The sequence below is a fragment of the Eptatretus burgeri genome, chromosome 7, assembly GCF_056783735.1.
Source record: "Eptatretus burgeri isolate ZD-2024b chromosome 7, Ebu_testis_v1, whole genome shotgun sequence".
Taxonomy (NCBI): Eukaryota; Metazoa; Chordata; class Myxini; order Myxiniformes; family Myxinidae; genus Eptatretus; species Eptatretus burgeri.
Genome location: NC_140967.1, coordinates 100213485 through 100228873, shown reverse-complemented (window position 1 = coordinate 100228873; position 15389 = coordinate 100213485). Strand labels below are relative to the sequence as shown.

General features: G+C 47.2%; 1 protein-coding gene across 9 annotated transcripts in view; it reads left to right on the top strand.

The window, feature by feature from the left end:
• The first annotated feature begins 5770 nt into the window (after positions 1 to 5770).
• Positions 5771 to 15389, top strand: part of LOC147023906 (transcription initiation factor TFIID subunit 4-like) — a 63494-nt gene continuing 53875 nt past the window's right edge. For 5 of the 9 annotated variants that reach the window (XM_085889886.1, XM_085889885.1, XM_085889890.1 and 2 more), the window contains exons 1-4: positions 5772 to 7270; positions 7405 to 7538; positions 9519 to 9623; positions 14888 to 15004. In XM_085889886.1, coding sequence (XP_085746012.1) covers positions 5818 to 7270; positions 7405 to 7538; positions 9519 to 9623; positions 14888 to 15004 — 1809 coding nt within the window. In that variant the 5' untranslated portion in view covers positions 5772 to 5817. Of the gene's footprint in view, positions 7271 to 7404; positions 7539 to 9518; positions 9624 to 14887; positions 15005 to 15389 lie in introns of all 9 variants that reach the window. The other 4 variants (XM_085889893.1, XM_085889894.1, XM_085889892.1 and 1 more) reach the window with 1 other exon arrangement.

Sequence of the window (15389 nt, the reverse complement as noted above, 5' to 3'; positions counted from 1 at the left end):
CAGCGAGGGAGTCTCATGAGTGGAGGAGGCCAGTGGGTCGACCACGTGCCTCATGGTTGCAACAGGTTGACCATCATCTCAAGGAGATGGGGATGGGCCTGGCATCTGCCTGGGGGATGGCCAGACGGAGGCCCCTGGAGTACCGGTGGAAAGTGGACGCAGCGACGTGCTGTTCTGGCACATGCTCCCATAGCTGACCTGAATTGAGTTGAGAAAGATGGCATTGAGGTGCCCAAACAACTTTTTTCCTTTGCAGAAGAACAGCCTGCTCTCAAAATGGTCCCAGATTAGATCCATAACTGACCAGGTAAACATCTATGAATGCACAAGCAAGGAAATTCTTCAGCTTTAATAAGCCAGCTCTGTTGGATCACTGAGGCACACGAGCTTCCTCATTTCACCTTCCTTCTGTCGCAGCTGCATCTTATGTTCAAACCTCTTGATCGTCGCCGATTTGATACTGATACTATGATTTTCGCAATGCAGCTTCACAACATATCACCCAGTGCATACAAAATGATTCGTCGATCCGGATTAATCATTCTACCATCAAAAAAAAGGTAAAACAGATGCTTGCTAGTAGTCAGCAGGACTCCAACCTCAAAACCTTGTTCGACCAGCTTAAACAACAGCAGCATTTGGTCAATTTAATGTTCGACGAGGTAAAGCTGGTCGAGGCATTGCGATTTTCTGGAGGGCATGTGGTAGGATATGCTCAAAATGCAGCAGCGGGTGGTGAACACGAAATGCTTGCTTCACATACTATGGTTGTTGAAGTTGCCTGCCATTGCGGTGGTCCACGCTATATTCTACGCATTTTGCTTTCCAAAAAATCGGAACTCCTTGTCGAAGCTGCATCAGTTGTAGTTGGTGCTGGCGGTACTGTGATTTCTTTGATATGTGACAATTGCAATACCAACCGCAGTGTTTCTTCAAAACTTGGAGGACCAGGAAGTTGCCAAGTGCTGTCAATTCAAGAGCAATCTATGTTCTTAGTGTACCACTACGTGCACATCTTCAAAATGTTCGCAACAACTGGATTACTGTTGATGGCAAGACACTCTCATTTGTTGTAGATGGTAATGAGTACAAAGCTTACTGGAGTGATATTCAGAAGGTTTATGAGATCGACCGGGCTACTCCTATTCGCTTAACCAAGCTAATGCACACGACTGTTTTCCCCAAGCCCCTTCAATGCCAGAGCGTACCATTGGTATGCCAAGTGTTCAATGACAAGACTGTCACTGCTTTAAAGACCTTCAATGATTCACTGGGCATCAGCGAAGGCACAATCATCCTCACCCAGATAATGAGTGAGTGGTTCAAGATGATGAACGTGAAAGACCGTTTCTCAGCTATCCATCTGCGCGACGAATCCAGACAGCCTTGGACAGCAGACTGTACAAGTTTCACTAGGCTGGAGCAGGCCTGCCAAATTATATTTACCTGCGCATGGCAAGGAGGTGGTGATCGTAAGCTGAAGCTAACTCAGCAAACTGCTGAAGCCTTCACCGTGTCCACACGTAATAATGTGGATGCTGCCAAATTGCTTCTGGCAGAGAAAGACTTTGACTACGTTCTTCCTGCTATATTTGCAGATGAAGCCTTGGAAAAGTTTTTCGGCCAAGCCAGGCAAAGAAGCGGTGGAAACTTCTACATTGATGTAGTTGACATTATGGCTGCAGCTAAAATTGTAAATTTGCAAACACTCATGAAGCATGACATTATGCCCGAATCTAGTTCTCGTGTGATCGATTGCGACAAGAACTGTACAACTTCCATAAATCCAGATGAGCGAAGTGAACTCATTGACGAGATTACTCCTCAAGACACTCAGGATCTCTTGGGGTCTGATGATGCCCTTAAGCTTAAAGTAGTTTATTTGGCCGGACACCTTGTTCATAAATATGGCGATAGCACTAGTATGGAGAAGATCATTGATGATGAAGATGGTAACGAGGTGTCATCTGAGTTTCTAGATAATTTGAATTGAGGTGGATTTAGTGTGCCGACTATGGCAACCGTCTTTTTTGTACATAATGCCTATAATTTGTATGATAAGACTAAAATGTGTTGCCGATTTCATTTTGCTGAGCTGTTATCCTCTGTAGATGCACCTTTAACTAGTAGTAATGTTGTATGTACTACTTTAGCTGACATTCTATTGAAAGCTCATGTCCTCAATGTAAGTGACAAAGAAAAAGCTTTGGGATGCCTCAGGAGGCAAGAAAAGCTCTCCAACTAGTGATTGACATAGACATAGCTGTAATAGGCATAGTGTTGTGACATGCATATAATGTTTATGTAATACGATATATGACAATAAATATCAAAGTTTGACAGCTCTACACACTTGCATCTTATTACAATCAGCCATCTCTCACCGTTTATGAGTTAGACACAAAAACGGGCAAAAAATACCAAAATTCAGTCGTTTGACCTTGAAATATGACCTTTTGACCTTGAAGATGACCTCAGGTGGTGTTGAAAATGACACTATTGAACTCGCCGTCCTCAAAAACCCCCAATGGGTCATTCCATGTCAAATCATCAAAGAATCTACCATCATCTCTCAGATTTTTGTAAAACTTTGGGAACCAATTGGGACCCATGAAAAACGGCAAGAACTCAAATATTTTTGCTAACAGCCTCTTAATTAGTGAGATACAGACTAACGAACTTTGGACTAATTAGCACGACGTCGCGAATTCAAATGGCCATATCTCTAAAAGTATAACACCTCGAGAGCTGGTTTTGGTGTCATTTTAAAGGTATTTTCATGCCCTATGGATTTGTCTGGGCAACATTTTCCTACCTCCAACCACAAAAAAGTTATCACAAAATATAAACTTCAATCGTGAATCCCCAAAAAATGTATCCTTCAAATTTCCTCAAATTCATCCCAGAGGTACCTTATGATGTCAAGAAGCGTCCACATAAATTTTGTGATGGGCACTCCAATAGTTTCTGAGATATGAGCAATAATGTACATGTACGTATGGCATATAGGTTCGAAAATCAGCATTTGTAATGTATTATACAATCAATAAGTGAGTTCAAGTACACAGTGTTCACTAACCTGACTTAGGCTTTCAATTTCCTCTTCAATGCAGCAACAGCAGCACTTGTTTCTTCCCCTCAAGCCCAGTTGAAAATGAAAGTATATGTTACTTCAAAGCAATTGATGGTCGTTCCCTGTGTTCCCTGTCATGGCTCGGTTAGAATGATTGTATAATACATTACAAATGCTGATTTTCGAACCTATATGCCATACGTACATGTACATTATTGCTCATATCTCAGAAACTATTGGAGTGCCCATCACAAAATTTATGTGGACGCTTCTTGAGATCATAAGGTACCTCTGGGATGAATTTGAGGAAATTTGAAGGATACATTTTTTGGGGATTCACGATTGAAGTTTATATTTTGTGATAACTTTTTTGTGGTTGGAGGTAGGAAAATGTTGCCCAGACAAATCCATAGGGCATGAAAATACCTTTAAAATGACACCAAAACCAGCTCTCGAGGTGGTATACTTTTAGAGATATGGCCATTTGAATTTGCGACGTCGTGCTAATTAGTCCAAAGTTCGTTAGTCTGTATCTCACTAATTAAGAGGCTGTAAGCAAAAATATTTGAGTTCTTGCCGTTTTTCATGGGTCCCAATTGGTTCCCAAAGTTTTACAAAAATCTGAGAGATGACGGCAGATTCTTTGATGATTTGACATGGAATGACCCCTATATGGGTCCCGAGATCGTGTCTCTAGCCTTTCTAGAAGTCATTTTAGCCTCGGACTCAAGTTAATCCTTCAGACTGAAGTTACAAACCCCGAGCATGGGAGGTTCCAGTCCTTCTCTCTAGGAGTCTATGATACGGAGTGTTAATGAGGGTATGGAGGGGCGTTAATGTGTAGAGTGGGTGGTGCACATCAATGCACCTGTCCACATTGGAGGGAAATGACTAAATCACAGAAGCAATAGTTCATCATGGAAGTTTGTATGTAATCACCACACGGGATGATAAGTTCATGTTATTCCCAGTTATGATTGGATGTAATTACAACATTTTAACTTGAATGAGGACGTTGTGAAGATGTAATAAAATAACTTTTTTAATCCGTGTGTTTTATTTCTCATTTGTTCGTCCTTTCGATTTGCGGATGTTGCATCACGTACGATGACAGCAAGTGCCTTCTATTTATTACGTAGGCAAAAATACACGAACCTTCCCTTACTTCCAGGTATTCCACGTTCTCTCTCTCTCTCTCTTTTTCTCTCTCTTTTTCTCTCTCTTTTTCTCTCTCTTTTTCTCTCTCTTTTTCTCTCTCTTTTCTCTCTCTCTTTTTCTCTCTCTCTCTCTCTCTCTCTTTTTCTCTCACACACACACACACACACACACACACACACACACACACACACACACACACACACACACACACACACACACACACACACACACACACACACACACACACTTTTGCGGGCAACATCATTTGCTGGGGGCGCGGCAGTGCCGCTGATGCAGTGCCCTCTGGAGGTTCGAGCAGGAATTTGGATTGAATCGGGATTCAAACCCAGGCTGGAGAGCTTCGAGGAGGCGGCGTGCGTGCGTGCGTGCGTGCGTGCCTCTCGGCCATCCTGACAACACAATTTTCGGGCCCGGTCGACTTGTATTTATGGTTTCCAAGGTAACGTCCCAGCAACGCCGATCGAAACACGAGACACATATTGTTCCGGAAAAACGGCGCACACCTTCAGCACGCAAATATATCTGAGGTAATCATCAGTTAACGTTCCTCTTACCTCACGGTAAACGCTCTGAGAGAGAGAAAAAAAAAAACATTTAAAGCTTATCATCCACCGGAAACAGCCAGTAAAACCGCCGCACATTTCACCTCATTAAACCCCCGCGTCACGTGTCGCGTCACGTGGACACAACTACGATGAATTTACCGTCACACGATTCGTCCTTCAGTCGCCAATTTCACGGGTCCCTCGGACGAACACGCGATTCTTCAGACGCTGAATGAAACCGAAAGCACAATTTTCCGTTTCCCGACCAACCGTCACCGTCGAACTTTTACTCCCGTTTAAAAACCACCAGGGTTTCATGATAAACACGTGACGCTTGCACGTTTATCACGTCGCAATTTAATTCCGAAATGATGCTGGCAGGGGCTAAAAGTTCGGACTCGGAAGCCAGCCAAGCTGAGGTGAAACTCCAGCGATACAACCTCAGAGCAACCGTCGCTAACTACACCGTCATGTCTTGTATTTGGTGGATAACGAGAATATACGAACAGAATAATGGCGAAAGGTTTTAAGAAAGCTAAATGAAGTTTGAAAATGCAGCAGAATGGGAAACCAACTGAAGGTGTTGGTGTTCACTCCCTAACTGGTGCGTTTGTCTCAATCTTTGGTGTAATCATTGAAACTTGGACTCAAATCAGAGGCTGAATTGAAGGAACAAATTTTCACAAACGGCAAAAAATTCTCCAGCACCGAGTAATAATAATAATTCCTCCATCTTGAGCATGCAAAGCAAAAATATGCTGAATTTTAAAACAGTAGAAATAAAAAAAACATTTAAATAATGAATCACGGCGATGGGATTTATTGCCTGAAATATCTGACGGAAGTCGATGCCGGAGAAGCGAATGACCGGTGCGGTGCAAACGGCGAACGGCGCATCGGCGGTGAAATCGGACGAGGAATGCTCAGGTTAATAGTGGGCGGAGTCAAGTTGGGGTTTCAACGAATGGCGCATGACGTCACGCTCTCAGTCGCGCATGCGCGCGGCGCGGCCCGCGCAAGATGGCGAACGCGGGCGATCCGTTGCTGGATCTACTGTCCGAAGAGCTGGACGAGCGGGCGGTCAGTGCTCTCGTCGGCTCTCTGGAGTCTCGCCTCGGTCACGCCGGCGCCGCTGCGCAGCCCGTTCGCGCCGTGGGCAGAACAAGTGCGGCGAACAGGCACGGTGCGAACTCGGGCGGTTGGGCCGGGCAAGGACAGGAGAATCCCTGCAGCCCGGGAACGGCGAGAGCAGGTAGCCCCGGCCGAGGTGGTGTGCAAACGGGGAACCCCGGGAGTCACGGAAACCCCGGGAGTCACGGAAACCCCGGGAGTCACGGAAACACCGGCAGTCAGGGGAATCCCGGGAGTGAGGGAAGCCCCGGGGACCAGGGGAACCCCGTGAGTGAGGGCAGCTCAGGGAGTCGAGGTAACCCGGGAAGCCCTGGAGCGGTGCGCGCAGACGGCTTGCAGAGTCACGGCGAAGGTGTCAGCCCGGTGGATGCGCAGCAGGACGGTGACATTGATGAGCGCTGGGCTGCAAAGAAGATCCCCGAACGTTCGGCTTTGGGTCTTCAGCAGCACGCGGCACCGGTACCCGTGGTCCGCCCTGCAAACGGAGGGGGCAACGCCGCCTTTATTAACAGGACGCTCGTCAAGAACAGCAGCAGTAACAATGGGGTTTTGGGGCCAGGGTGCAAGACCGACGACGTGCTGTTGGGTGGTCCTGTGCTTCGTCCTGCCCTAATTCCGACAATTGCTCTGCAGCGACCACCTCTCAATGGAGCCACTGGCTCAACCACCTTACCCGCAGGCACCAGGACCTCACCGGTCCCAGCGTTGGTCTCGGTGCCCGCGGTGAACCCGGTTCCTCCCCAGACGCCGGTGTCCACCGTGGCGGCAAACCAAGCTCTGGGTCATGCTTCCACCCCTGTGTTGGTTTCAGCACCAGGCTCTTCGCCGGCTCCTTCACCCGCTCCGTCGCCTTCCCCCGTTCCGACTTCCACGCCCGTCTCTGCACCGACCCCTTCATCAGCCCCCGTGCCTGCTTCCACACCTGTCCTTGCACCTGCCCCTGTGCCACCCCCCACTCCCATTCCCATACCATCCTCCACGCCGTCTCCTGCACCTGTCATTGCACCAACTCCCACGCCTGTCACTCCGGTAATAACACCTAACATCATATCGGTTCATCCACCCTCGCCGGCGTTGGGGACGCCGAACGCTGACGGTCTCCACTGCCCGACTCCCGTCCCAGCGCAAGCGCAGGTTCCTCGCCCCACAAATTCCCCCATGCTCGCACCGGGCGCCGGATTAACCCTACCAGGGGTAGTCCGGGTGAGCCTTCCGACTGCAGCCGGAGTGGCCCGGCCAGGGTTGGCGTTGCAGCAACGGCTCCTGTCTCCCCAGATCATTGCACCCCGACCCCTCCAGCAGCAGACCATCCAACTTCCTCCAGGCTTTGCTCTTCCTCCAGGTACGTCCACGAACACCACGTTTCTCTCTTCTTTCTCCGTCTGTGTCTACGTTCAGCATCTTTGCCTTTGAATATTGTCGCTTTAAACGAGATTCCTCTCCACGCGGACGACAAGTTGTTTCTCCATCTCTCAGGTACAGTGATGGTGCGAGCAGGTGAGCAGGGACAGCTCTTCCTGATCCAGCAGCAGCCGATGTTGGCTCAAGCTGGCACTGCCCATCACCCTGGCTCTCCCGCTGCCCAGTCCCTTCGCTTTACTACACTGCCGGTAACGTACCGAATGCTGATATATCGTGCCGAGGGCTGTCTACACGTATAAAACAGTTTGGAGACTGTTTGTTTATTACACATGCAGTGGGGTCGGGAGGGTTGGAGGGCAAGGGTGGGCTAAAAATGTAGCCACAGTTGCATATGTAATAAATAGATGGCAGCTTGTGCATGCACGGTGATCTCGCACTTCCACGACCTGAGATTTTATCAAATGCCAGATCACTAATGATTCGTTTCTGGGAACCTTACCTGTAGGTTCAAATCCCATACACCTAGACTGTGTATTGTCCGTTGATGTCCGTGTAATCCACATGAATGTCTGAGATCGTCTCTACCCTGAGCCTTGTATCCATCTTTCAAAACCCCTCATCTACCCCCCCCCACCACCATCCTCCTTAATCCCTCAATTGGTTTTTTGAAATCACTTTTATAACATGAGAGCAAGCGATACATGTCACATGTATGTAAATAGATACTTAACCCTTTAAAGCACTCTCCTTCTGAATGGGTGCACTTGGGATCCTAATAATCCAATGATTCAACGAAGCATCGATGTCCTGGACCTGCATCGTTTGTTTGTTTATTTATTTATTTATTTACAGGCTCTGAGGCTCGTGGAGTTGCAACACAGACACGCGACGACACCAGACTTGACTTTCACACAAACACAGCCGCTGAGATTGGGGGGAGCCCAGAGCGCTCTGGGTTACCAGCGACGTCGTCTTCGTCACGGCACCTTTTCTGTGCGCAGGGCAATCGAGGAGGAATTTCCACCTCCCCATGGATGTCGAATCGCATTACTCACAACTCCATTTCGATCAAGGTCTGTCTTATTGAAAATGGGTAAAAAAAAAAGACCCACAGAGATCTATCTGGTGAGCAGATTGAGGAATAGTTCCGTCCGTCGAACGAGAGGCGCATGTACCTCCGCGGTGTGCACCGATCCATCGTCTTGCTGTGGGGACCGTTCGGTTCGGATGTAGCCGGAGGATCGCGGTCCTTCAAATGCTTCTGAATTCCAATGCCTTCCATTTGTTTGTCCATCGGGAGAGGTTTGTGGTGCTATCGTCTCCAATGGCGTCGAAAAGGGAGTTTGAACTCTTTATTTATTTTATTTTATTATTTTCAAACTGCGTATTAAGATGTTTTTTTTTTTTTCAGTACAAGCCTCTTTAGTTGTAGAACATTTGGGCTTGTGAGGATGGCAGGTCACACGAACTGAGGAGGAAGAGAGGAGCAGCCTGTTGAGGGAAATGCAAAGTCACAACGGCGTGTCTGTCCAGAAAGCTGCAGGTAGACGAATGATACGGAATTTTTGAACAAAAAATCTCATGGGTTATTAATGGAGGTAACGATGAGTTTCCTCAATGGACTGGTTGAAAGAGCATTGACAGGATAAACGAATCCACAGATGGGATTAAAGGGAGGACGAATGAGCGAACTTCAGCAGAAAGCTTGGACTCGGGAGTGAGTTGGCATCGAATGAGTTGCTGGATGAATGCATGCAAATTTGAGGAATTGGGAGAGGGGGGAGGAGGGGGAGTCAGGGCAGGTGGGGAAAGACTGGACGAAATGTGATCGAGGACCGAAGACTGCCAACCTGTATGCTGTGGTCCAAGCGGAGAAGGCCGTCGTCGTCCACCTGCACTCGCAAAACAAATGACTTCCGGGCATGACCTTCTAGTGGAACGGTAGCCTAAGACTTGAGGTGCCAGTATATTTATCATGTTTCGAGGGTGTCGGAGCGAGACCCTCGCCCTATGTTGAGTTTTATAACAGGATTGCTTTTTCACATTGATGACTCATCATCATCATCATCATCATCATCATCAAGCTGACCCCCCCCCCCCCCATCATGTGCATTCCTTCACCCTGCTACAATGACTCCATGAATGGAAAGCCTTCAACAGATCGGATCAGATATATTTAATCTTCTATTCTGCTTTTGCTCCTCGCCACTTCCCCTCATTCTATCCAGACTGTGACGGCAGGTTCCTCTCCTTCCTGCCTGACGACCACCCTACCACGACCTCTGGCCTCCAGCCAGATCAGGCAACCGACACCCACGGTCTCCATTAACACGGTAACATTCTCACTCTCATGACGAAAGTAAAACCACATTGATTCACTTTTTTCCGAAGTAATAATCGTTCGGCTTTGCCTTTTCACCTGGATGGTGTTGAAGTTGTGTACTGATTTGAAAAAAAGCACGTTCATCTTGATGTTTGCTAAGGAAAAGTAAAGGTGTCATTATGTGCAGTTGTGATGCAACAATGAAAGATGTTATTTATTTCTTTGTTTGTTTGTGCTTCGTGGCAGATTCGATAAAGCTCCTTTGCATCTTCGTGTGTTAACGTACGACCTGTTAACCATAGCTTATGGGACACGGATGATGATGATTATGAACGAATAATATCTTCAGTTTGTGTTGAACCATCGTTTCTTGTCCACCAAGTCGAACTGAAATTTGAATGAGTGCCATGGTGTTGTTGTTAGCACCTGTATCTATAGATTATGCCTGTTCTTATTCTACCCATTGCTTTTCAATACTTGTGATGCCCTTCTTGCAAAAGCTTGTCTTAAGTGTGCAAAGACGGTGTAAAAAATAATAATAATTATTGGACACAGTTTATGCTCTGAACCCTTTGACCCCTGGTAGTCTCGATGCCAAACAGCCATTTCAGGGCAAAGCGTGCTTTAGCGTCATTATGAAGTTTTTTTTGGGGTCGATTCATCATCTCTGAGCTATCCTGAATCAGAATCAGCCGGGTGCCAGACTCGCACCCTTGAGGAATTTTTTTTTTAGAGGCGAAAAACAAAATGTTCGCCACCGACTTTTGATAAATTCTGTTTAGGGCTGTATCTTCACTTCTAATGCACTTACACACACAATTTTGGTGTCTACTGCTATGTTTCATGCGGCAGACAAGGTAAACGTTGATGATTCTCTCAAGATTGGACGACAACAGATGGCGGAATTTGAATCTGGATGGCCAACAAGACACTAACCAGGAAACTGACCCTGATGACTTCGACCAAAAAGAGCATCAAGCTGGATGGAAGGCCAGTGTATGATACCGAATTGATCTACACCCGAGTCGTATGTCTCCAACAATACAGGGATATTGATATCGAGGATGTCCTCTCTTACGAACCGTCCCCTGTCCCAGCCTCCTTGTTTGATGAGAGCGGTGCGATGCGGGCTCAGTCGAAAGCAATCCTGAGGACGAAACTCCAAGTTGAGCAATCGAGTCGAATCCAAGGTGTTCCGGATGCTGTCATCATCGATGGATGCGCCATGTTATGGACTGTACATTGGCCCACAAATGGTACAGTTGAGGATTATGTGATCAACTTCATGGGAACCATCAAATACCACCTGGAGTGTTGTGACGTATACCTGATTTTCGACAGGTACATCAAAATCAGCACGAAACAAATGACGAGATCCAGTCGCGCAGGTCACGATTCAAGTCGAAAACATCAACTCGACTTACACACAACACTTCCAGCTCAAAAAGTGGTCCTAAATGTAGCCGCCAACAAAGTACAACTGATCGATTTGATCTGTCAATATCTGATGACCCACGTTATGGACAACCAGACCAAACCGGTGATCACCGGAAAAGATCCCACACCAGTACAAGTATGGAACAATTCCACTCTCCAGATACAGGATCTGAAAACACACCATGAAGAAGCAGATGTCATCTTCATCCATCACTTAGAATTGTGTCAGGTGTCAGTGGTGACTCACATATCAAAGTGGTCTGCGACGATATAGATGTCTTTGTCCTGTTGATTCATTTCTACTTCGAGGAAAAGATGACTGTGGATGTCAGCATGGAGAGTCCGTGTGCTGGGAGGGCGAACGTAGACATTCGCCAAACAGAACTGAAACACAAAAGCATCGCCAAATATCTGCCTGATGTACATGCTCTGACCGAATGTGATACTGTGTCATATTTGTTTGGCATTTGAAAGGCCACAGCGCTGAAGGTACTAATGGGCGGTCATCCCACCTTACTTGGTCGCTGGAAGCAGACGAGGAAAAGTTGATATCTGAGGCAACTACCTTCATTGCTGCATGTTATGGTTCCAAAGTCGAAGGTGATATTGTTACGAATCTGGAAGCCTTGTGCACACAGACAGACAGCAGTCCCCAAGTTTAGTTATCTCGAAAAGTATGTGTTTATAGTTAGGGCCCCCTTCCTGTGTCTCACGGGAATTACATGTGTGCACTGCGGAGTTTATTTTACAACAAATCTCCTTCACTTCACTTCGCACACCGATGCCATTGCCCACGTGTGTTCGACCACATACGTGGGCATAGATTTCCATCGCCTCAGATCGAGACTCCGCCCAGGAAGGCAGGGGTGTGCCCCTTGTCCAATCACGCCACAGAGAGCGACTTTCCCTCGACACCCTGGCCAATCGGGTTGAGATTGCCACAGTGGGCGACTTTCCCACGACACCCCGGCCAATGGGGTTGAGATTGCCACAGTGGGCGACTTTCCCACGACACCCCGGCCAATGGGGTTGAGATGCCACAGAGGGCGACTTTCCCACGACACCCCGGCCAATGGGGTTGGAGATCACGCACAGAGGGCGACCTTCCCACGACACCCCGGCCAATGAGGGTGGAGATCACGCACAGAGGGCGACCTTCCCACGACACCCCGGCCAATGAGGGTGGAGATGGCCACAGAGGGCGACTTTCCCACGACACCCCAGCCAATGAGGTTGGAGATCACGCACAGAGGGCGACCTTCCCACGACACCCCGGCCAATGAGGGTGGAGACCGCCTCAGATGGCGATTTTTTTTTTTTCTCACCCCAGACAAGAAAGATATAAAGGAATGCCAGGCTGGGGAGGTTGGTCGTTTTGGGGATCGCAGGTCTTGGTGCTGGCTGGTTTGTCTGGCCCTGGGTCATCATCGTCACTGATCTTCTCCTTGGTCTTGGTTGATTGGTGCGTGGCCGGTTGGAGAGCGCGGTACCTGGTGCTTGGAGTGGCATCGTGTTACGGGTTCGAGTCCTGCCGAGCCGGATTGTCGAAGACCACACTTGGTGGACAGGTCCAAGCACAGGCTCTGGTCTCCAGCTCACCTTTCCTCAAGCTGGAAGCCTTCAATGAAGACCCGATGGGGTCCATTTCTTTGGGTGTGTGTCTGTGTGTGGGCCCGTCTTCAAGTAGGATTGATTAAGTGCTTTCTTTTGCTCATTGTACATTACATTTCTTATTCGTGATAACTCTGCTCTGTGTTCCCCTCCCCAATTATTATTGTTAATAAATTCCCCTCTTGTTGAATGTACCAGCTCGTTCTTTGTCATTTCTGCCATTGGTTTGCCACGGTGTGTATTGGGAATTAGGAAGGCCAGTGCCGGAGTTGTACATTTGGACCGGCGCGGCTCTGGTAACTCCGTTCGGTTACGCTGGATCCGAGTCGTTACCTGAGACTCGGATCGGACAGAGTCGGCCGAGGGTGTGGTTCCCCGTTAATTAGACTGCGTGGGTATTTAGGTATATTGAAATTGGGCAATTAACCCTACCCCACGTCGTCGAAGTATTGGCGATCATGGTCCTTTAAGTGACCCGTCAACTCCGGAGTTATCCGGGGTGACTACCTATAAATTCCGGGTGTTCGGTGGAGCCGACTCTCCTGCTCCCTCTCGCGGACGTGCTCGCCACCGAGACCCGGCCCCACAACATGTCCACACACCGGTATCAGTTGTGGAAGTCGAAGATGGCCAACTCCAAGATTACCTCTGCTCCGAAATTGAAGTTGTTGCCCCCACCGCATGATGCCTTTGTTCAACATGTACATCGCGCTCATCATCAAGTCATTATATGGAAATCGGCCACTCGGTCAGACCCTCCGAACTTGGATCCCATCAAGTATGGATGGCAAGAAGGTGAGGATGGTGCGACGTTGTGTCCAACCACACTTCCACCTGATGTGTCTGCTGCACCAGTCACCATTCTGCAGCTGATCCAGTGTGGATGCTCCACCAGCCGGCCATGTTCCACCGGGAGGTGTGGTTGTGTGGCAGCACAGATGTCATGTTCGATGTTTTGCTGTTGTAATGCTGGATCAGACTGTTGTAATGAACAGACAAGGCCAGTAGCTGCTAATCACGACGACCATGACGAAGATTGAACATCATGTAGAACATTGCATCCTTAACAACGTTAATATTTGTTTGCCTAAAAATAAAAGGTAATTTCAAAATCATATACATGTACATACTCACTTTAAGACATAACCCAAAGTCATAGTCAACTATCCACATGTATCCGGATATATTTGTGTAAAAATCGTATTCCAATATAATCATCAATTCATCGATCATTGCAAGTAAGTTACTTCAGCCGTCATTGACTACTATTGTACGTAGTATTAATATTTGAGGGTTCATCAAATTCAATTTCTTACTCGAAGTGATCAGTGGAACTGCAAAATAGGCATTTTTCATCTGAAAATGGTGGCCATCTTGAAAATATGAGGCAGGTCTTATATATATATATATATATATATATATATATATATATATATATATATATATATATATATATATATATATATATACACCTTCAATTTTATCATTATCGGATTCCTTGACCATGAAAACATAGTGGTAGACACCAAAATTGTGTTTAAGTGCATTAGAAGTGAAGATTTCACCCAAAACAGAATTTATCGGAAGTGGGTGGCGGCCATTTTGTTTTTCGCCTAAAAAGAAATTCCTCAAGGGTGCGAGTCTGGCACCCGGCTGATTCTGATCCAGGATAGCTCAGAGATGATGAATCAACCCCAAAAAAAACTTCATAATGACGCCACAACATGCTTTTTCACATTTCCGCTGGACTTATGGCGGCCATTTACTGGCCGCTATTGAAACCTCCATATCCCCGGAGCGGCCGGATTTTTCTCCAGGGAGCCCAGGGTGGGGGAACCGAAAGTCCAAGGAGCTCAGGGTTCAAAAGGTTAAGATATCCAAATTGGTCCCATCTTGATGTTGAAGGCTGGAGGGCAACTGGCATACCCTTCACCTGTCAGTCTTTTCACATTTTTACTTTGTACTCGAGACCCTTCAGGCTGACCCATGCTTGTAATGCACGTGGATTATGCAAATTGTGGGACACGGAGCAAAGTTGAACCAGTCCAAGAGATTAAAAAACAAAACAAATTGTAAGCTAAAAACGGCTGACGTAAGCTTATGACCTTATGGTGGGGGTCCAGCGGTCTGATGACTTGTCAGAGACTGATTGAGAATGTACAAGTTCATATTCATCATCACCTTCCATTTGTTTATTTGTCTCGGAATGTCCTACTCCTTCGACAGGTTGCGGTCATGTCACCAGGCTTGCCGACACCCTGCAAGCCCTCGGTGACGGTGCCAACTCCTCCTCCGGCGGCGGTACCGGCTGTTGCGGGACAACAAACGATCGTGTTCACCCCGGTATGAAATCTTCAATGACCGGGTGGTTGATAAATCAAGATAAAGTTGTGGACATCTGTCCTGATCTTGGACAGTTATCGATGGCATTGTGCGAGGCACATTTTATTTTGCTCATGAGTATACAAGTAAAATACATCTTCTCTTTGCTGGGTGGCCATCATTGGGTGAGTTAAGAAAGTTTACTTTGATAGGACATGCTTGTGAAGAGATAGGCAAAGTAGACAAAGGTTATGGGACTTGCCACAATGAAATGAATTGAAATGTACAAAAATATATTTCTGAGGTATCCACATTTCCCAAATGTGCAGAAAAGAAGTAGGAAGCGGCATGTACCCCTTGTTTGTACGTCCTTAGTATGACTTGGTCGTGGTTTGAACCGCTGACC